Source organism: Agrilus planipennis, unplaced genomic scaffold, assembly GCF_000699045.2.
Source record: "Agrilus planipennis isolate EAB-ADULT unplaced genomic scaffold, Apla_2.0 scaffold85, whole genome shotgun sequence".
Classification (NCBI taxonomy): domain Eukaryota; kingdom Metazoa; phylum Arthropoda; class Insecta; order Coleoptera; family Buprestidae; genus Agrilus; species Agrilus planipennis.
This window is the reverse complement of record NW_020438910.1, coordinates 510,089-533,171: the sequence shown is the minus strand read 5'-3', so window position 1 is coordinate 533,171 and position 23,083 is coordinate 510,089. Positions and strand designations below refer to the sequence as shown.

The following is a 23,083-nucleotide window of genomic DNA, read 5'->3' as shown; positions in this document are numbered from 1 at the left end:
TACAGTGGTCGTCCAAAATGGTGCAATTGTAGAAGAATAGGTCATCTAAATCGAGATTGCCCCTCAAAAGAACGAAATCCAAAATGTTGGAAATGTGGAAATATTGGTTGTTATGCTTGAAATTTCAAGAATTATAGTGGTCGTCCGAAGTGCTGAAATTGTGGAAGAATTGGTCATCTAAGTCAATATTGCCCCTTAAACAATACACGATCTTTCGGCTAAAATAGAAGCAGAAATATCACGAGGGTTACAGCGACAACACGAATGTAATTTCAATATCGCGAGCATCTCTTATGCAAAGAACACATCAACGCAGATACAGTATCCCGGAGACCTTGCGTGGAAAACCATAAACATTGTTCATTTGCGAAGAAGAAGAAAGAACTGGCATCGAAACTGTTGTAAGCTAACCATCGTTCAGCCTGGGGATTCCTGGGAAGGTAAGACATTAAATCGAATTAATTGTCCCAATTATGACAGGAAAAAAGCTGGAATCTCAAATCCATCGTGGGCAGATGTAAGCCAGTTAAGTCAAACAACGAAAAGTTATTGGGCGCAGTAGATTTCCGTAAACTTGCACCACGGTGTTTTGAAGAGGATGTGGGAAAGTCCAGATAGAATCAGAAACAAACTCCAGGTGGTACCTATTTTCGAAGAAAAGAATTTCAGAAGTCTTAGAAGCAGTCTATACAATGGACATTTCGGCTAAGACTCTAGGGAAGGTACGTAAGCGATTTTATTGACCTCGAAGTAGGAACGATGTGGAAGACTGGTGCAGCAAATGCCCGACATGCGCCACCAGTAAGGGACCGAAGACAAGCAGTCGTGTGGACGATTGCAGCAGTACAACGTAGCAGCGTCATTTGAGAGAATCGCAGTTGACGTGGCAGGACCATTCCTAGTGACAGACTCCGGCAACCGATACATCTGGTGGTCATGGATTACTTTAACAAATGACCCGAAGCATATGCGATATCGAACCAAGAAGCACACACTCTTGCTGAGAAGCTTGTCAATGACTGGATTAGCCGATATGGTGTACAACTGGAATTGCATTTCGACCATGAAAGGAATGGATTTTGTTCAAGAATATCACTGAACTAATGGGCATTACTAAAACGAGGACTATGTCCTTACATCCACAGTTTGATGGAATGATTGACGATTTAACGCTACTCTCGAGGACAATTTAAAAAGCGAACAATAAACTGACTGGGACCGACACATACCACTATTTCTTCTGCCATCCATGAGACAACTGGAAGAGTACCACTCAGCATTTTATTCGGTAAGGAACTCAGGTTGCCAGCGGACATGATATTTGGTCGTCCTGGAGACTCTCCAGTACCTACAGACGAATACGTGGGCGAACTACGAGTACGATTAAAAGCCATCTATAATCCTGTACGTATGAAGCTACGATTTAATGATTTGGAGCGCTTCAGTAGTACCGGTGAACTTACTGGCTAGAGGGTCGTTGTGTCTCAGTCAGTGGTAGTGCCTGCGTCGGGAGGATTACTGCTGTCCTCATCGTCGTTAGAGATTAACTTAGTCGAGTTGGTACTAAAAAGTATGTCTAACACAATAGACTATAAGCCTATGCTAAAAGTCTAAGGGGTGAAATTACTCACTATATATTATATGTAGGATTGTGGTATCATATGAGACAAGTTTGGTTTACCTGCATACTCAGGTGTGCTGCCCAAAATTGACGGCATATCGTTGAAAGTTGTTGTCTCGTATGGTACTACTATCCTTATGGTAAGTAATCCCACTCCTCGGATTTTTAGCATGAGCTTACAGTCAGCTTACAACGTTCATCAAATCCCGGGTATACTTGAATTTAGCGTTGAAATATAATACTCGACTACTTTTTGTCGGAAGGGTAGATGATCGTGAAAATCTGTAAAGACCATGAACGGGCGGCTTCCAAGTGTCCTTTCAGAATATTTGGCCAGAAGCTCTCTGCCGTATATGCTGTATCGCTTCTGCTTGTCGTTAAGTTTTGGAGGGAAAAACCTAAACCAAGGCCGTTTATATGATTATGTATGACGCGTCCAACGAGTTGTGACTCAGGACTGAAAAAGTGGTGCGAGCTGTAATGGCGATAACTTCTATACACTGTTGGAAAGCTTCGTCGACCTCAGGTGTTCACGATAGTTTGGCCTTTTTGGGTAGGCCCTTGAACATTGGCGTGTGGAAAACAACGCCTGTAATAATTATTAATGTGAAGGAATCGACGAAGTTCCATAGTGGTAATCACCTTAGAGATATCCTTGATGGTATCGATCTTCACCATAGGTGGTTGAAGCCTTCGTATACTAGATAGATTATCCGGGGTTTTTCTGCTTTGACGCGGAGTTTGACCCCTTAGAAGGCACTCAGGAGTTGGCGCAAATTATCCAGACGTAGCTCCTGCCCTTAGGACACGACGACGATGTCATCGATGTAGCCTTCGGGAAAGGCAACTTGTTTGTTGCACCGATTACACCGCATTGCTCAGACTAGGACGTGTCAAAAAATTCAAACTCAAAAACTCCAAATGGCGTTGTTATAGCGGTCTTCCTAGCGATATGCAGCTGATAGAAGGCTGTGAGCAGGTCAATAGTCAAAATTGTCGTCCGAATGCTCTCCTGCAACAGATCTAGCTAGTCTGTGTGGACCCTTGAAAACCAGAGGACCTATGATGGTAATCGTGTGTTTTACCGGTAGTCCTAACACCTGGACGAGGCTGATGATGCGTTCAAAAACGTCCTGGTATTTCTTAAATAGCTTCACATAGTTCTGTTCCCGATAATGGTAGAGACCGAGTGGAACGATACTCCAGCCAGAGTACCATGTGATGACATGTTGATGAAACACTTGGTTTTGACATCAACCAGGTGGCCGTATTGTATTAGGAAGTCGGCGTTGTTGTTGTCTGTAGGTGGGGATTGACGTTATGTTTGCTGCATACAAGGTGAGACCGTGCAAGGGCCCAAGCGCAGCAGCAGGGATACAGCTGATCCCTTATAGATCAAGAAATTAACGTTGGCAGTGAAGTAGATTAGGTTACTGTTTACAAATAGTTAAGGATGTGGGATATTCTAGTTTTAGAGAAATGCGAACGTTAGCTCAGAATAGGAAAGAGTGGAGGTGGATATCCACCTAGGCTTAGGACTGACAATCTTACGATGAGAATGATAATGATACGAAAGCCGGTTGATAGCCAGCGGCACAGCTGAAAACGCTCCTAAATGTGAAAGAGGGTGCAACCTGACTATTCGAACAGATCTCTGGGTATCAGCTGCTGTTTGAGACGACTACCTGATGATGACGCGACGGGTTTAGGTGTACACTTGTACTGTCTGATAATATAAAAGGTATTGCTTCGCAAGTATATAGTATCCTTGTAAGCATCGTATTAAACATTCTGAAATACTACAATTAGCGACATACTGTATCTCTCTTAATATTCAGACATCTTGTTTTTAATCTATATTTTTTTTATTGTATACAGTCTCAGATACGGTACGATGACCTATCTGTAACTGAAAAAACTTCTTGAAGCGATTATATCTGTATTTTTGTAGCCTAAATGAGAACATTTGCTGCAAGTGACTTTATATATTTTTATTATTTGATATTTGTTTTAATAATTTGCTACTTCAATTAATGCAGGCAGTGAAATGCTTGTTAATTTGAATGATATTACGAAATTCGAATAAACAATACTTTCTATTCAAAACATATAAACATTGATAAATTTGGAAACTATAGAACATTAGGTACTAACTGAAATGGAGAATAGGTTTAGTTGTCGTATTTTGATAATTTGCATTTATAAGTATTTAAAATTTACCTAATTTTCAATTCTACCTTATATTTATTGTGATTTGTAGAGATACCCCGATGAATCAAACATATTTCCCTTATTTCGCCTGTCATATCACTACATTACTCCTATTGCTGTGATGACGGTCATGAGCGTAGGAACTGTTGTCAGTTTTTTAACTGGAAAGACTGACTTGCGACTTCTAGATCCTGATCTTATTAGTCCGGTGATTCATAGGTTCCTGCCTAAAAAAAGTGATGTCGCTATGAGAGCCCATTATTCCAAAGAAAACGGAGTTAAGAATGAGAAAGTCGGATTGTTCAACATGCAGCATTTCGATGAGGTGTGTATACATTTTCCTTAAATTTTCATTGATTAATTAATTAATTAACAAACCCACATTAAATCAGTATTAATCATAATGGCCAGACGTTACTTCAGTAAGTCTTATATTTTATAAATACCATAGATTTTTTAAGGCGATAAAGTGGGAAATAATTAGGAAGTGTAGGAAAGCTAAGGAACAGTGGACTGATATGAAGTGTAAAAAAGTAGGTGTAAAGTTTGAAGTAGGTAAAACGGATGAGGCTTATAATATAATTAAAAGGAATTTTAGAGAAGTAAGGTACTGCAGTAATAATATAATAAACAAGGTAGGGGTCATTTTGATAGAAAATGACAAAGACATACAGGTGGAAAGAATACTTAGGAAACCTATATGCATGCCATGAGTTATGAGGTATAGTAGAGAACGAAGATAATGTGGAGATAGATGAGCTAGGTTATCCAATAATGAGAGAAGAGTTCGATGTAGTATTAAAGAATAATAAGGCACCAGGTGTGGGTGGGATACAGACGAAAATTCCAAAACATGCAGAGCAAGAGGTTAGAGGTCGTATGTTTACGCTAGTTAGTCACATTTACGAGACGGGGAAAGTCCTAGAGGATTATAAACGGAACGTGGTAGTAACCATACCTAAAAATAGAGGCGCGGATAGGTGCGAGATATTTGGAACAATTAGCTTAACTTCCCAAGCATCAAAAATCTTAACTAGAATTATACAGAGAAGGATGAAAAAAAGGGCGGAAGAACTATTAGGGAAAGATCAATTTTGGTTTAGAAGAAATAGAGGAATGCGGGAGGCCATTCTTACTTTATGTATGTATTACAATAGAGAAAATGATTGAAAAGGGATTTGTAGATTTAGAAGTAGTGATAGTGATACTTAGTTTGTATAAACAGCAACAGTAAAGATTCACACTATCTTCGCTACTTTTTAATCTATATATAAAAGACACGATCAACATCATTAAAGACAGTATAACTGTATGAATAGAGGGGCAAAATATTAGTATGTTTAGATTTGAAGATGATATAGCAGTATTAGTATCTAGCAAAGAGGAGTTAGAGATTACTTTAAATAAAATGGAAGCGGTACTGACAAAACAGTACTGTATAAAAATACATAAAGGTAAAACAAAAAAACTGGTATGCAAGGGAAGAAAAAGTAGGGAAATAGGGAATATAAAAATAGGAGACGAACAATTAGAAGAAGTGGCTGATTTAACGTATCTAGGAAGTCAGACGGGTCAGGACCGAAATACGGCAGATGATAGCGCAGGGTTGAGTTACCTTCAATAAAAAGAAGTCACTTTCATGCTCGTAAACTGTGAATTCAGAAATTCGAAAAAGATTGTTGAATGTTTGGAGCACGGCCATGTACGGATGCGAAATGTAGACGGTGTGCGTGGCGGAATAATGAGGATACTGTGGATAGAGGAAGTCAATCAAAAATAGGCGAGATAGGTTGGTAGGACACCTTCTCGGGCATGAAATCTAGTCAGAGATATGTTAGATGCAGAAGCAGGAATTAACAGGTGTAGAGGTAGGCCTAAATTATATTACTGTTCGCAAATAGTTAAAGATGTGTTCTAGTTTTACGGAAATGCGAAAATTAGCTCAGGATAGGAAAAAGTGGTGATGCGTGTCCAATTAATCCTAGAACTAACGACCTTATGATGATATAAAATGGGTTTTCAAAATTTAAAGGTATAAAATGGAAATTTGCGATATAATCGAATTCCGTGCGGACGAAGTTGCGGGTAACAGCTAGTTGACTATAAAAAATGTTAATAATGTCAATAACGGTACTATCATTTGTTTTCTTTAGTATAATTCTTAAGCTTTTGCTGCGTCTTCTCTAACAGTAACAACAAATTCTAAGATATTGTCTATGTGAAACATATGGTAGTGATGATTTACCTTCCAGCAAAAGCTGTAAAGATTTATAAGAAATATAAAACAATGTGCGCATAAACTTACTTTTATGCGATAAATATATACTTTTCTAAGAACGAAACGAAACTAAAATTCACGTTTCTGACTACGGTTTTAAGATGGTCGCTTGAAATTAAGTAAAAGTTATACCTTTATCAGAACGTTTTTGATGTCTTATTCAATCGAAGTAATGAAATAAATTACTGTAAACAATACAGTCGACTGATAAGATTGTGCTAATAAGCATATTTCAGCTTGAATAAACTACTAAACGGCAACCACTGTAATTACCATTAAAATTTTTCATTGTGAAACATGTGTTTCGTCCTCATGTAATGTGGGTATTTCCAACGCTCATTTTCTACTTTGAATACTTCATCTTGTTTTAAATTATAGGTAACTACCGCTAAAAATAGTCTGCTGGGTGAAAAAGTGGACGAAAGTCAGGTAAGAAAAATACATAAACGAAGTATGCGTGTAAATAGGTATAGTCCAGTCAAAATAGACAAAAATAAGTCATAACTTAGCCAAAATTCGCATAGAACTGAAAATTGGCAGAGACGTTAAATACGTCATTATAAATAAAATGTCAAAAGTCCTCTTCGATCGTACTTCTGCAAAAAAATTTATTCAAGGTCAAAAGTGCAAAATTAAGGTTTTTTCCATTTTTCTCGAAAACGGTAAGTTTTATCGTGGAAATAGGTAAGACAAAAGTTGTTTCTCAACAAATCACTGATCATTAGCAATATTACCATTTTTTCAATCAATAGGATACGATCTGATCAAACTTTCTTAATGACAATAGATTAACTGGGGAAACCACGTTAAAAAAAAGTACAGCGCCAAGTACATTACCTCGTGCAAAATATGAATTTTGTAATGTTTAAAACCGCGATATCTCACGAATGGTTAGTCGTAAGTGAAAAAGTGACTGGACAATTTTTGTAGAAAATTGTATGATCTACAACTTTTGTCTGACCTATTTTGACGATAAAACTTACCGATTTCGAGAAAAATGGAAAAAACCTTAATTTTACACTTTTGACCTTGAATAAAATTTTTTGCAGAAGTACGATCGAAGGGGACTTTTAACATTTTATTTATAATGACGTATTTAACGTCTCTGCCAATTTTCAGCTCTATGCGAATTTTGGCTAAGTCAAATATCTATTTTGACTGGACTAGTATGTTACTATGATTGTCCAAATCAGCAAGCTGATATATGTTCTTTTCTTGACAAATTCAGTCATGCTAACATACACTACGACGACTTATTACCTATCAGCTATTTTTATATACACCTTGATAAATGCTAACATTCATAGATATATGTTTGTAATAAATTTTTACATCTTGTTTTATTGCTCTGATATATTGATTTTCAAAAAGTGAGAAACAAGATTTTGTTCCTACAAGCTTCCGTCATAAAAATGCGGAATCAGATGCAGAAGCAGACGTGAAAATGTATGCGGAACTTGCGTAATTGCAATACAGTAAAGGCTCTTTATTCGCGGGGTATACGTTCCATAAATATGCCGCGAATACAGAAACCGTGGATATGGAATGGTAATTAGTATGAAATCATAGGAAATACGTTTTAAGGTTCCAAAATAAAACCAATATGTATCAAAATAAAATCAATGTATTGATAAATTAATCGTTATAATCAGCATTAGGCAAGAGTGATTTTTTCTTGTTTTGAATTATGAAATTAGTGCACTCGGTTACATCTTTTATAAAAGTCGTCTCGGCACGAGCCAACAGTACTTAAAAGATGCTGATACGTTGAAAAATAACACCGAATCCGAAGCCGCTTTGGCACGTACCAACTGTACATACTCAAAAGATGCCGATATATTAAGGGGAATCAGTAGTACACGCGCCGTAGAGTAAAACATGCTTATCGGTTCTAGATATCATGAGTTTAATATTTGGAACAGAGGTTTGAAATTTTGTAGTAAGATAGATAAAGTTTTTTTCTAAAGCTTATCGAATACCATTTTTTAAGTTTTTAATTTCTATTGAAAATACGTGTCCTACAAGAAGCAACAAGTTTAAGCACTTGTAAAAGCTTTTAATGATAATATGATTGAAAACCAAAAACGTACCGAGTTAGTGTGAACCTTTGTCTGTTACTATACAAAAAATTAGATAGTATCTCGCAGCGTTAAATCACAATGTTTATAATAGAAACCCATGTTTTTGGAAAAATTCACACTAGGTCTATTGCGGTCAACTCCCTTGATAAATCCGAATCCTTTTCTGTTTACCGATTGCAACCCCGAATAATAAAATTTTTAACCGGAATACAGGAACTGGTTTGCAATTTTTTCACTCTCGAATAAGGAAAACGTGAATAAGGAACTTTACTGTACTAAAATGAGGCACATTTAATGCAAAACCCCAAGTGACAAGTGCTCTACAGCGACACACTTACCTACTCCAATGACTGATGATGTTCTTTTGTTGAAATAGTTTATTGTCTGAGTAATTTTAATATTTCTTAAAAAATTTCTTAAAGTGTTACAAGAATATCCGTTTTAGGATTCTGAAATTAATAAATTGTCGAAGAAGGAATTGAATTTTAATTATTCAATTATTAAATTGTAGGGGACACTAGCGTTAGTTTGCATAAGGGGCTTTAGGTACAAAAAGCACTCTATAATTCAAAACTACGAGGAGGCACGTTATTGTAACATTTATCAATTATTTATTAAGTGGGTACCTCCTTGTTTCGTAATAGTTACCCTCAAATTCAATTCAACTTAAATTTAACCTTTAGCACACTAAAGTAATTATAAACTAATGGCGTTTTCGGTTTATATACTCAGGATAGACACGAATACATCCAAATATTTACAAATTGTTCTATTACAATATTATCACAAATTTTGACACATTAAAACAATCATAAGCATACCAGCATACAATTGTTAATTGTTTTCAAATACGGCCGATGGGTATTGTAAACCACAACAATCAGAATCATACCAACATACCATAAACCATATGTTTCAGTGTATTATACGCTTTATTTCAAAAGAAAAGGTCTGCAAAAACCGCCCATGAAAATTGTAGGTCAGTATGACTTTTTTATTGTGGTAACGTGTATTTCAAAAATGCGTGAAAATCAGCTGGTGGTCATACATTTTTATACCCTCGTCTTGTCTTCCCACACGATCAAACACTTGTGTGGCCAACATTCGTATTAATTTTACGGCTTAAATAAAAAAAAAAAAACAAACGGTTGATTGTACGTTTAAAAAACATTAAATTGGCGTACTTTCCTGTTTCAAGATTGAAAACGGCTCATTTCTCAGATTTTTCGCAGTGGCGCCGATCCTAGAACTATATTATTTTGAATCAATAATGGAAATTATTTATTTAATATTTTTGAATCAGAATTATCTATGTATGTCTATGCATGTTAACATAAATCAAGACAAAAATACAGAAAGCGAGCGTTAATAATTTCAAAAAAAAAACCGAGTTATATTACTGATTAATAAATAATTCACGGTAACAGTTTCCATTTTCTTTTTTAAGTTATCATTGTAGGAATCAAAGCCAAGTTGAAGATAAAAAGGCAATTTAATATATAGAAAGCCTCATACATTAGAAACAAAACGTAAGTGTTGGTTATGATATTATAATGTTTTGTCTTCAACTTGACTTTGACTTACATAATTCATCGTAACGTTTATACTCATTTTGATGTCACAGGAAGCTTCAGAGAAAAAACATAAGGTGAGCGAGGAAGAAGATCAAGTGTAATGTTCATTAATTTTAAGAAACTATGATACTTCGACAATACATAAGAACAAAAGGGTTATATCGTAATTTCTTAAATATTTTCAAATATATGTGTAACAAATTATTTACTTGTGTTTTTTTTAAACGGCGTACTTTTTATTAATTTATCCTTTTGGTTACCTTTAATACTAGAAGTTAATACTGACTGGTGACGATGACGTTTTGTTGGAGGAGGGGAAAGAGGGTGCTTACATACCAATACGGGAAAGCATCCATAATCTAAACACCGTTTTTATAAATATGCATTTTTTTGGCAAAACTTTTTAATGCTTACTTTACCTGACAAACACAAAGAACCAAAAATTACTATAATTATATTAGATCACCCAACTTCATGTTTTTGGTTTTCAGTTTTTTTATTGGGAAAGAACAGAACAAGCAACAGTTCAGTTGTCCTAAGCACTTTTCGGTTACAAGGTTACCTTCTTCAGGGACTAAAGTAAACTAAACCTAAAAGGGAATTAATCCTAATTTATACTAATAGTTGTTGAGGTTCAGTGAACATGGCTCAGTGACAATAAGGTTGATGTTTAATGGACCTTGGCAACAATAACAAAAATAATTAAACTAGACTAAATAGCGGAGATCTAGGGATAGGACCGTTGTCATTGTTAAGTAAAATTTGTTTATTTTTATAAATGTATAAACTTTCAAATTATCTAGTAAACAATTATTCCTAACTTCCTTAACTAATTTAACAATACGATTATTAATATTAATATTATTTTCTTCAGTAAGAATATGTTGNTTAACTAATTTAACAATACGATTATTAATATTAATATAATTTTCTTCAGTAAGAATATGTTGGGCAATACCAGGTTTTTTTTCTCTACCAAACCGTGCATGAGCTAAATGCTCCTTAAATGTAGTTTTGATTGAGCGTCTAGTTTGTCCAATATATTTTTTACTGCAGTCATTACAGATAATTTGGTTGGCATAGTAATAAACTTGGTTTTATTAGGTTTATGTTTGGGGTGCGAAACATGGACAGTGGGCGCGGCGGAAAGGAAAAGGTTAGAAGCCTTCGAAATGTGGTGTTATAGGCGTATGATGAGGATAACGTGGGTAGAAAAGGTTAGAAATGAAGAGGTATTAGAAAGAATCGGAGAACAGAGGAGTCTATGGAAGTCAATAAAAAATAGGCGAGATAGGTTGATAAGACACCTTCTCAGGCATGAAGGTCTAGTCAGAGACATATTAGAGTTAGAAACAGGAGTTAAAAGGGTTAGATGTAGGCTTAGATTAGATTACTGTTCGCAGATGGTTAATGATGTGGGTTGTTCTAGTTTTAGGGAAATGCTAGGGAAAAGCTCAGGATAGGAAAAAGTGGAGGTACGTGTCTAACCAGTCTTAGGACTGACGACCTTATTATGATGAATGTTACAATTGTAACCATTGTCGTTCGCAATTTTCTTAATTGTACAGGGTTCCTTATGATATCTACTTTTACTAAGCTAAGCAATCTATGTACAAGAAAATTAGAACTAGCCATTTTATGTTGAACATAATGATTAGAGTCGTTGGTTATATATCTAGAGGTATTAGTGGGTTTTCTGTAGATGTCGAATTCTAAAGAATTCCCGGTTCTTATAACCAACGTATCTAAAAATAGTTACCTGCCGTCTTTTTCCATTTCAACGATAAATTTGATCGAATCTACCTTTTCTCCCCGAGGCTGTAACCAGATAATCAGCAAATCTTAGGGCCTCAGTGTCAGGCCACTCGAACCAGTCTATCTCGACACTTTCCGACTTTACCCCTAAGCCAAACGACTGTTTTAGAAGATCCTGCCACCTTCTCTTCTAAGCTGCTAACTGTGCTCATTTCTAGTTTCGCTTTTTAGCGCTAGTGCTCACCTTACTCTTCGTGGTGGGACACCAATTGTCACCCCCCCCCAACACTCCCCTCTCAACTCATGCCTCTCTTCTTCCCCAATCTTCCCAACGAACCTTTCTTTGAATTGTACAACCTTCTGGTTGGTCTCCCTAGTCGAGGAAGGGTTTTAATCGGTAGGGGCTTCGGCGAATCCGATACTAGCCCCTTTCAGGGGGTGCCTTTTGAAGATTTTCCCTCCTCGAGGAAAAAAAAAAAAAAATCATCTTCCTGGTATAGCCGAGCGGCATGACCTACAGGTTTAGACCATTGCTTAGCATTTGGAAGGACGTCGGTTCGATTCCGGATAGGTCTGCTTTGGTCCAAGTTTTTCTGTGGTTTCCTTGGATAACTTAGGAAAATGCTGGGGCAGTAATATTCCATAGATAATGTTCCATTCTCTTCTGTCTTCATTTCGTCCATCTCATCTTTCTCACCCGAACCACCACCCACCCACGATTCTTAAAAGGAAGCTAAAGAGAGCCTTTCGCCTTACCTTCTGGCGTAGTCCAGAGGGACTGCCCGCCCACCAGCATTACTGGCTGGTGAGAATGAAACACCCAAAAGTTTTTTTTTTCTGGCCATCATCGAGACAAGACGTTGGTATCTTCTTCTTCTGCCTAGCCTTCGTAGAGACAAAACGGACTTGATTGTTGCATGAGTGACTCCATTTTGTTATGGGTAATAAATATCCTCTTTTATCTGAGATAAGCTTTTTGAGATAAGTATTATTATTTTGCCTTTTACCTTTTTAATATAGTAATTTTATCGGAATATACTCGATTGTTTATACATAATTCAGTATTACTAATAACTGACTTAAGTCCTTGACTAGTCCTGATACTTTTTCCTTAAGGTTATAAAGGTTTTTTTAATTGGTTGATACTTTGCATTATTGAGCCCCTTATGTTTTTTAAATTAGGATGGTTTTAACGGATATGAGTTTATAACACTTATGTAAGATAAAGAATTCTTTAGAAGTATGTACATCTTTTGAAAGCATTCTGGATCCAAAATAGAAGAACCCGTGATTATTTAAAGCTTTGAAAATATTTCATTGTGAAGTTTTGGCTGTTGGCCTTGGTTATTCTTAGTGGACAATTTTTATTAATTCGGTTCCCTGTGTATTCTAGAACTACTTATTGAATCGTTATCATTCTGTCTGGAAGTATTCGTTTATCAGTAATGAAATTCAGCATGGAATCCTCAAGAAGACATCAACTTCAGGTAGGTATTGTTTTATGCCCAGGGACTTTGAGCTTTTATTTTAAATCAGGTAAGTCCAGGAACTCCACACTCAGAGAAAACTGCAGAACAAACTTCTACAATTGTAGAACTTTTCATTACAACTTGTAGCGAATATAGGGACAGAAACAAGTTGTAGTGAAAATTAATATAATATTGTAATTACTTTTTTTCCTACAAACTGTTTGTCTCTCTACTACAACTTTAAAGAATATGTACTGCAAATTCTTCTTAAAAATTACTTTTCATTGTAGCATATCTCTATACAATAATTAAAAAAATATATACAAAATTGTAGCATATTTGTCTACAACTGAAATGCAAATAAATATTCAATAAAAATTGCTACATTTTATCTTTATATTTTCTACAAAATTTATTTAATCTGATTACATTTTGTAATGAAATTCACGAAGTTGTTGTTGTAAATATTTCATTCAAATTGTAAGGAATTCGTCTGAGCCTCTGTCGATATTTCTCCTACAATTTACTACTACAAGTTTATAGTCAAATTTAAGTTTACCGTCAGTTAACCTTACTACAAATTTGAGTTGCATTTTCTACAAAACGACCTCTACAACGTTATAGTGATTTTTCTTACAGCATTTTTCTGAGTGCAAGCTGAGTTTTCCCGGAGCAATTCTTTTTGGCTCTTTGCCTTATCAAACTGGCGTTCAAGCTTTTGTATTTTTGAGCTATTAAGTAATATCCATTTTTTTATGCTTAACAAATAAACGAATAGTATTCGAAACTGTAATTTCGTTAAAGTATACGTATTCATATAAAGCAATAATGAGATCGGAAAGCAATGATTTAGGCGATGGTCGACATGACAACGGTCGGTGGTATGTTGGCATATGCGACGGAAGTTTTGTGGCTGTCGATGGAGGCGATAGAAAACTTGTGGCAGTAGGTGGCTCGTCGCTGGATCATCTTCTACAGGTTGGTTTAGAAAAGGTAGTCTGATAAAACAACTGATCACAAGCAAATTTGATGATGATGAGATGTTTCTTCGATACAGCGAATTATCTTGAGGCTGTAGACATTCTTATATACTACTAGCTTTTCGTAGCTTCGTTTGCAGAAATTAAAATTGTTTTTTCATAAAACCTTTTAAATCCTAATTCACCCCTACAAAGTAAATTTATGTAATGTTGCCATCTTTGATCTCAAATACAAACGGTGCAACATTTCATTTTTAAGGGTTGATTTTTAAAAATTTCCAAAACACGTATTTGCTTAATTTTAACAATGGGTATTGTTGCGTGATGTGACGATGTAAAAAAAATACTACAATCGTCGGTGTACTGCTATACCACATAGAAAAACTAGAACGACCAGTGCACTCGATGGTAAAAAAACACACACACAAAAAATAAAAATAACTATATTAAAATGCTTCAAGTGCACACTAAATTGAATGTTTATGGAGAACTCGCCTAAATATGTGTTAGGATGGTAAAATATGTTAAATATATCTAAATGTTGGCGATGATTGCAATTGATTTGTGTCAATTGATAATGTTCTATGATAATATTGATTATGTTCTATATCGATTGATTACAATGTTCTCTGTCGAATAATGATAATGTTCTATTAATGATCTTCTAAATATATAAATTGTCATCCCTACTACGAAAATGAACCAGCTGAAAACTGGTTCAAGCTGTGCAGCTACTGTTAGGGTGGTGAACCTTACCAACCATGGAAATACCGAATGGTAATGATTTCGGAACAGACAATACATCGTATACGTTTCTTTGGTACCTGCACAACAATAGTGCAGGAATTGAATATAATTTGGAAATGTTGCTGAAGGCAGATTCTTGAAATTACAAATAATAATGTTAAACTGATACAATTGATACAAATTACCCAAGAAACAAATATGCAAATGAACAAATATACCTACAACTAAGCAAAGAAATAAATATACAAATGAACAAATATACCTACAAATAAAGAAATATACAATTATGACTAAAATATACAAAATATGTTTCAAACGTCTAAACAGTATCCATGCAAGAAACGTTCATTATATAAATAGAGTACCAAAGTCAATTCCATTTAACATCTAATTCTTAAAAATAGTTAATTCTTCTTGAGACTATATACGGCTAGGAATTACGAAACAGTAGAAACATGTATTTACTGAAGTTTCTGAAGGAATACCTCACTTAATCACTACTTATTATAATAAGTATCAAGTTTTGCCGTTTGATAATTTTCACACTTATTTAGTATTTGAATAGATGATGTGTAATGCAGGATATTTTGCAGTCTTCCTAAGCATGGAACGTACAATTACGTCAGTTAGTAGATAGAAGCATGCCGTATGGTTGAGGTTGAGCGTTAAAGTTTTTCCTAATCGATTTCCCGAGGCATGCCATTTCTGTAATTGCGAAGCATTTTAATGTGTAGACATTTAAACTCTCCATACACGGACCATGGCACTAATTGTGTAATTTCCCGGAGATCTATTTACATTTAAAATATTTACCTACATGTATTTAAAAATTATTATGTAATAATAATAATAATAATGCTCCTTTTTCAAAATAATAATAATACATGCAGTACATCGCCATACGTGGGGTTACCCCCGGTTTATTTTGATTAACATGATGATTCCTATTTTGCGGCTTATCCACCATGTCCTCATGGGATACGTTCACGATGACCAAAGTCACGACCACCAGTTTCTCTTGGGTGATGGGCAAANTGATAAAAAAAAAAACGGGGATTTTTTTCATTTTTTGTTTAATAAAAAGTTAAGATCACGGTTTTACGTGTCCACATAGTAAAACTATCTTTCCTTATGACTTTTGTAAGTGATTCCAAGAAAAATATAGCATACTACCCTTTTCACCCAAGCATAGGCGTTTTCAAACTGATACCGGCTGAACTAAATGGAAAAGATGATTTATGTTATTTGCATGAAGATTCAAATTACGCTAACATGTCTGAACGATCTACTGATACGTATGAGGCTGTCACATAGATCAACCTAATTTGATTAAAATTCTTAAAAAGAATTTAGTTTGGATTCCAAGGTTAGATGATCTTCACGAACTTCATGAAAACGAGAATATATTTTTACCGAACCCTCTAAATTATTTTTATTTTATGTCATTCTTGGGATCAGTCTGAGCAAGTAAAGTATATAAGCACGTATGTATATAGGACGCGCCAAAATGCCTTCTTCATGTTTTTCGGTTTCATAATAAAAATAAATAATTTATTCTTTATTGCTATATAAAATAATACTATCTGGTAATTTGAAGTCAATATAAAGAGTTCTCTTTCTAGAAATGAATTTTCAAGGAACTACCAGGGAAGAAAAGGATTTTTTTAAGCCTGATTAAAACTTTCCATAGAGTGCGTTGAATGCTGTCATCTAGAATTGTTTTTTTTTATAATGGCTCATGGTTGGTTTCGTTGATTTTATTATAAATAAAAATTGACGTTAAAACACAGTGAGACATATATAGGTTAAATATTTCATAAAGTGGAAGTGATTGTGCAAATTGCTATATTTGTTTCAAGTTTTAATATTACAAATGTATAAATATTGGTACAAATTATTTTTTAAACTTTAATGAAAGTCACTGTTTATGATATTATGACCTTTACTAATATTACCCATTCCACTGATATGGCAAGATGTTGCAACATGATCTCTTTATGTATTATTGTTGATGGCTGGCTATTGGGTTACTGAATGTATTCCTCTAGCAGTAACAGGACTATTTCCTATGGTATTTTTTCCAATTTTAGCAATACTTGGTTGCAGTACTACTTCTGAATCTTATATGTGTTCAGCAAATAAAATTTTTATCGGTAGGTATTAATTTATACTTGTTGAAAACACCATGTTTTAAATATTCAAGGATAACATAAAAGTTGATTTATTTTGAAAAAACATTGTAAAGAAAATTAACATAAATACTGACAAATTTTATGGTATAGGACAGGGATGGCGAACCAATAGTACGCGTGCCATTAGTGGCACGCGACGCAATATTTTGGGCACGTCACGTCAAATAATTTAAACGTGAAGCTTCAAAGCATAAATAAAATAATTATCGTCATATTCATAATCATGTCATTCGCGCTTTTGAGGCTAAACTGCCAATTTTCAGGAACGACATCATCACAAGAAACTGCAAGTGTTTTCCAAATTTGAAAAAATATGACAAAAACTTAGAAATACATGAGAAACCAGACGAAGACCAAGTTACTGAAGAATTTGTTTCTGTGATTGATTTTTAGAAACCGTTTGACAGATGACTCCAGTTCATCATGCATTCTACATCCGTAACAATTCCAATCCTAACCTAAGTTATTTGTCGTCTAATCTGCAACAACAGAAATCACACTAATTTTACTTTAATTTAAATTACACGTATAATTTAAACATTGCAAAATGTTCCTATTTTTTTGTAGAATTTTGAGTTGATATTATTTATTATCATTATTTTCCCAATAATCACAGAGACAAAATTATTTGATGGCACGTCTATGACCTGATTAAACTTTTCTTTATAAAAATGGCACGTCGATTCGTAAAGGTTCGCAATCCCTGGTATAGGATGTTACGAAAGCCCCTTTCGATCATTACGTTCAAAAACAACCGGCATTTGGAATGTTTCAGTTTGCAGCGATCATCAAGCGATCGTGTACACACGTTATTTCATACAACCCCATACAAAGAAGTCCACAGTTGCAACAGTCTCTTTTAAAAAAGTCAAATAAGTCGCCTTATTTAAACGTGCAGCCAAGACGAATGGTCCGAATAGCAAATCATTAAAATCCACTCCCGGCTGAAATTTAATCAAGGATTGCACTCGCTGCAATGCTAAGGATATAACAACTGTTCCTTTAAAATTTAGCAGTTGCCTTCTGTCGTCTTATACAGCGACGATATGCTTCAAACCCGTAAATAAGTATCATGTCACATTATTGTAACAACTGTTCTACAGTGACATACTGACCTACTTCTATTATTGATGTTGTATTGGTGAATTAGTTATGAACTGCACATCGACTGACTAAATACTAAACGTTAAAAGAACAAACAATGTCTACAGGTCAGCTGTAACATAAACATTTGAATCACACTTAATCTAAACTGCTGCAAATTACCAGCTGATTGAATGCGACGTTGCGTTGTCGTATTTCTTTACCAGGGCTGGCATTATATTTACTTGTACCTTCAAGTACGTTTTTCTCAAAAACGGTGAACAAATCTACATTTATTATCATTTGGTTTTTCTCACAATTCTACCTAATATTTACAGTTTATCCATGTATTATTTAGTCAGTTTTTTTCTTACTATTGTTAGTTTATGTTTAGCTTGCATAGGTTTTTTTGTTTCCGGCATGAAACCTATTGGTCTTGTCTAAACATAATCGTCATTGTTACTGACAACGGATGATTTAGTGTTGACTGCTTTTAAAATTTAAATTGCACTTATCCAATGACAGCTTATTAATCGGTGCGGCTAAATTTATTTCTTGGTTCAGGTGTAAATTTACCAAAAAGTCCAATAAATTTAAAAGGCTACACGTATGCAGATACCATAAACATCATTACTTGTAATGTATTGTCACGTAAACAAACATCTTTCGCACTACTGACTAATTTATTTAATTATTAAAACTCCAATTATCACCACTATTATAAATTCATATTTATATTTTACTGTAGTATCATTTTCGCTTTATCGCTCTTCTTATTTTACTCTGTATCGCTTCGAACTAACTCTTCCGACTTCGCGGCAACTATTATAGGGCTTAGACTTTTTCTAGTAAGATCTAGAATGTGATATCTAGAAAATCTGGTCTTTTTTGTTACTGTGTATGTTAAGTACTACGTCACAGTATTGTTACTTTACACGCACTGAATTTTATTTTTCTAGCTGGATATATGATGGCTATATCAATAGAATATAGTGGATTAAAAGTGCGTATCGCCCTAAATTGGATTCTGTTGGTCGGGACCAACCATCGAAAATTACACATGGGTCTTGCATTAATTACGATGTTCATTTCTATGTGGATTGTCAATACGGCTGCAACGGCTATGATGATACCCATCATTGACGCATGTTTACAAGAACTAGAGCGTAACGATTTAGGTGAAATGTAAAAATACCGTGACAATAAAGCTAACCTAACTGAAGATGAAATAGAGGAAGTAAAAGTTCCAACTAGTATAGCAATGAATTATTTCTTAACATCAGCTTATGCATCGACTATTGGCGGATGTGGTACATTAGATGGAACTGCTGCTAATCTAGCATTTAAAGGTACGTTACAACAAAGCAGATTTCAAGGGAGAAAAGGGTACGTGAGAAAGAAGTAGAATGAGCCATCTAGCATCACTCACACTCAGTGATATACATAAGTATGAGGAGAACTTACTAAATATAGAAACGAGCTGGGCGAGAGTATCAGACTGTCGAATGTAGAGAATACAAAAGAATGAACAGGGGAATCCTTCAAAAGACACCCCCTGAATGGGGGGATTCTCCGAAGCGTCTACCGACTAAAACCCCTCCTCGAGTAGGGAGATCAACCCGGAGGTTATACATTCCAGGAAAGAATAGGAAGAGGTTGGGAGCGGAAAAGAATATGGATGTAGGAAGGAAGCATTGGGTGGAAATGAGAATCGATGGTCCACCTCGATTCGACACTGAGGCCCGGAGATTAATCGCGAACTTAACTGAATCCTCAGGGAGTGAAGGTAGACCACTTTCTTTCAGAATTTGGATGTTTCTGAGGGAGCAGGAAAGAATCCGCATGCAAGTGCCTTGCAGAATTTGTAGGCGGTGGGGATCGGCACTGCCCTAAATGGCATGGGAGCAAATCCCTGTGATAATTGCGTTGAACGCACGGATTTTAGTTTGATTGGTGATGGTGCTGTTTTGGAGGAAGGGCTTGAGGGAGGTAAAAGCGGCTAGGGCCTTGGCACGGGTGGCAAGGATGTGTTTTCGCCATGTCAGTATTCTGTCGAAGACGACGTCGAGGTAAGAAACGGAATTGCTCCATTTGATGAGGTGGTTGTTAACGGTGATTGCGACGGATCCTACGGACAAGAAAATTGTTTCCGACTTGACCTCGTTAATGGAGAGTTTCCATCTTCAGTACCAGTAGCAGGGACAGAAACTTGTTAATATTTACGGAGCACTGGAGAATGATTTGGGCGGAGTTTATGAGGACGATGTCATCGGCGTAGAGGGCTGTGATGATCGAGGGATGGGACGGCATGTCTGCGCGAAAAAGGTTAAACAGAAGAGGTGACAGTTTTGTGCCTTGTGGGACACCAGCCGTTACGAGTTTGCTTGTGGATAAAATAGAGCCAACGCGGACACGGAAGGTTCCGTCAGAGAGGAAGGAACGGATAACCTCAATTAGGAAATGTGGGGTGTTGAGAGCGATAAGCTTGGTGATGAGACCTTTGTGCCAAACTCGATCGAAGGGTTGCTACAAGTCGAGCAGAAGCAAGGAAGTGTAACGGCGCTTGTTTAGGTTGTCAGAGATGTGTTCGCAAACACGGAGAAGTTGATGGCCTATGCCGTGCTGTCTGCGGAAACCGTGCTGAAAGTCCGCGCCAACCATGTTGAAAGTCGGCGCCGGGGATTTTCTCTTTTTCAGGGATCTGATGGTGAGGAAGATTTCACGGGAGGATGTGTGTTTAAATTTGGAAACAGTTGAGACGAAGTTTTGGGAGGCGACATTGGTTCGCCAGTGAAAGTCGACAAGTGGGGAGCACTGGAGACAGAGAGAGTCTGCGAAGATTGCGGCTTTTTCCTCATCTGAAGGGAATATGGAGCCGTTTTGTTTTAGCGGCGGGAGGTGTGGGGCTCTGTTTTGAAGATCACTTTCCAAGTACTTTTGCAATGTGTTTCGGCCTGAGCGATATAATCGTCGAAGGTGGCGCTGCGAAATTCGGTTAGGCGAGATTTAATTTCTCGCTGGAGGGTTTAGCTCGGCACGGTGTGCGCGATCACGGTGTTTTTGCCACAGACGGCGGGTTTTGTTTTTCCTCTTGACGATGGCAAGAATGTATGCCGGGAGGTATTTCTCTGGGGAGTAGGAGTGGCGAGAGTTCGTGGAGAGCTGGATGACGCTGGTGATCTCGTTTTAAATTGCGTTGATAACATTGACGAGTTCCGCTATTGTGCAAATTGCAGTGCACTTGAAGGAGGATATTTCGTTGTGTGCAAATTGAAGTGCACTTGAAGGAGGATATTTCGTTGTGTGCAAATTGAAGTGCACTTGAAGGAGGATATTTCGTTGTGTGCAAATTGAAGTGCACTTGAAGGAGGATGTTTCAAGAGTGTAACGGAGACGTAGCCAGTCTTGCAGAGTAATAATGTTTGGGGGGTTGAGGATTGGGTGGTCGAATTCTATTAGGGCTGGAAGGTGGTCAGAGCTTAAAGCTTCGAGAACGGTGGGAAGGTGGGATAGGCAGGAAAAGTGACATTTTTTAAGACGAAGATGTTATGAATGTCAGGAAGTTGTTTGTGGAGGAGCGGGGAAGTATGTAGGATCTGGGGGCGCTTCAATGGCAAGGTTGAGTTCGAAAACTTTGGCAAGCAGGGAAATGCCTTACTGCCCAAACTAACATGTCGGCAGCCCTAGGAGGCGTGTTTGAAATTGAGGTCGCCTGCCACGATCATCGAGACGTTTGGGAGGAGGAGTAGAAGGGGGAAATCTGAAATATTTAGTTTAGATGGGGGGAGTAAAAGGGAATAACACTGAGGGGCGGAAGTTTGAAGACTGCAATGCCAACTGCTTCTAATTGATTAATTATCAAAGAGATAGGCCTGTGTTTTAAAAAGTTCCTGACGATGATGGCTACGCCACTGCCTGGGGATTTTCACGGTCCCTTCTATGGGATGTGAAGTTTGGGACGAAAAGTTTGACTTTCTGCGATTAGTGGACTTAGGAGAAGACTTGTCGAGATGGACGGATACTAGCGGCCAGATTTTTCCACCTTTTGACATTCGGTAAACAGCCAGAATAGCGAAGCCTTTATTAACAAGTTCAGACTGTATATCGTCCGTGGAGATGGCTTCGCACACTCCACGGAGGACGACATGAAGGTCTCTGTCTTGTTCAAGTTAGTTAGTTGAGAACTCAACTTTGGATTCGTCGACGAAAATCATCCACGGAGTTGGGGTAGACTCTGATCGAGTCTTGGGTGTTAATGGTCCGACGGGCGGTAATACCGTGCTCTACGAATATTCGGCTAAAGGGCGGATAACAATGGGTGGGACAGCTTCAGAGCCTTAGCTCAGTTGCTCCGTTTCCGACTCAGTGTCAATGGACGTTGATAAGAAGGGTGTTCGTCTCCGTCGTTTATTGCGACGCTTCTCGACTTCAGTGAAGCTGTCAGCGATAACGGACGGTGGTCCTGGTTCGGAGTCAACCTGGGAAGGAGCGGAAGAATGTCTCCTCACACATGGGGCTTAGAGGCGAGTCCTGTGGGTGACGACGGATGAAGTTGTTTAACGTAGCGAGCTTAGACTGCAGCTCGCTCACTAGGATTAAGGCTTCCGCAAAGGAAAGTCCCTCCAAAAGTGCTCTTGAGGGTAGCCATTGTTAGAATAGATACAATAGAATAGAGATAGAAAGGAAACAAAGGCATGCAAAAGATAAGAAGTTGAAATCTACATTGTAAGAGAAATATTGTAAATTTAGAAAAAATATACAAACAAAATATTTATAGAAAAATCAATAGAGTTCTTTCGCCACAAGTATTTAAATAATGAATGCAAATGCTTTTTTGATTTGTCATTTCAAATGTAAAATACAAAATAGATTTCCCTTTTGTATTTTAAATGCTAAATGCAAAATATGTATTTTCAAAATACATTATTCAATTAAATACTTTTTTCTAGTAACTATTTAATTTTCTTTTTTTTGTTAACTTAAGTAAAAAACATTTTTCAAGAAAACCTTGCAGGTATTTGCTCATTCTTTAAATATTGAAGTTTTTCTAAACTAATAGTTGTGCTTGCACTATATCACCAGCTGCGAAGAT

At 36.6% G+C, this 23,083-nt stretch overlaps 1 protein-coding gene and 1 pseudogene across 1 annotated transcript in view; both read left to right on the top strand.

Moving 5' to 3' along the window:
* LOC108733852 (sodium-coupled monocarboxylate transporter 1-like) overlaps positions 1 to 9,969 on the top strand; it is a 54,710-nt gene extending 44,741 nt beyond the window's left edge. Inside the window, exons 12-14 of the mRNA XM_025973479.1 lie at positions 3,882 to 4,157; positions 6,489 to 6,539; positions 9,816 to 9,969. Of these exons, the coding sequence (XP_025829264.1) occupies positions 3,882 to 4,157; positions 6,489 to 6,539; positions 9,816 to 9,866 (378 nt within the window). The 3' untranslated portion in view covers positions 9,867 to 9,969. The remainder of the gene's footprint in view (positions 1 to 3,881; positions 4,158 to 6,488; positions 6,540 to 9,815) is intronic.
* Positions 9,970 to 13,854: 3,885 nt separating this feature from the next.
* Positions 13,855 to 23,083, top strand: part of LOC108733851 — a 14,893-nt pseudogene continuing 5,664 nt past the window's right edge.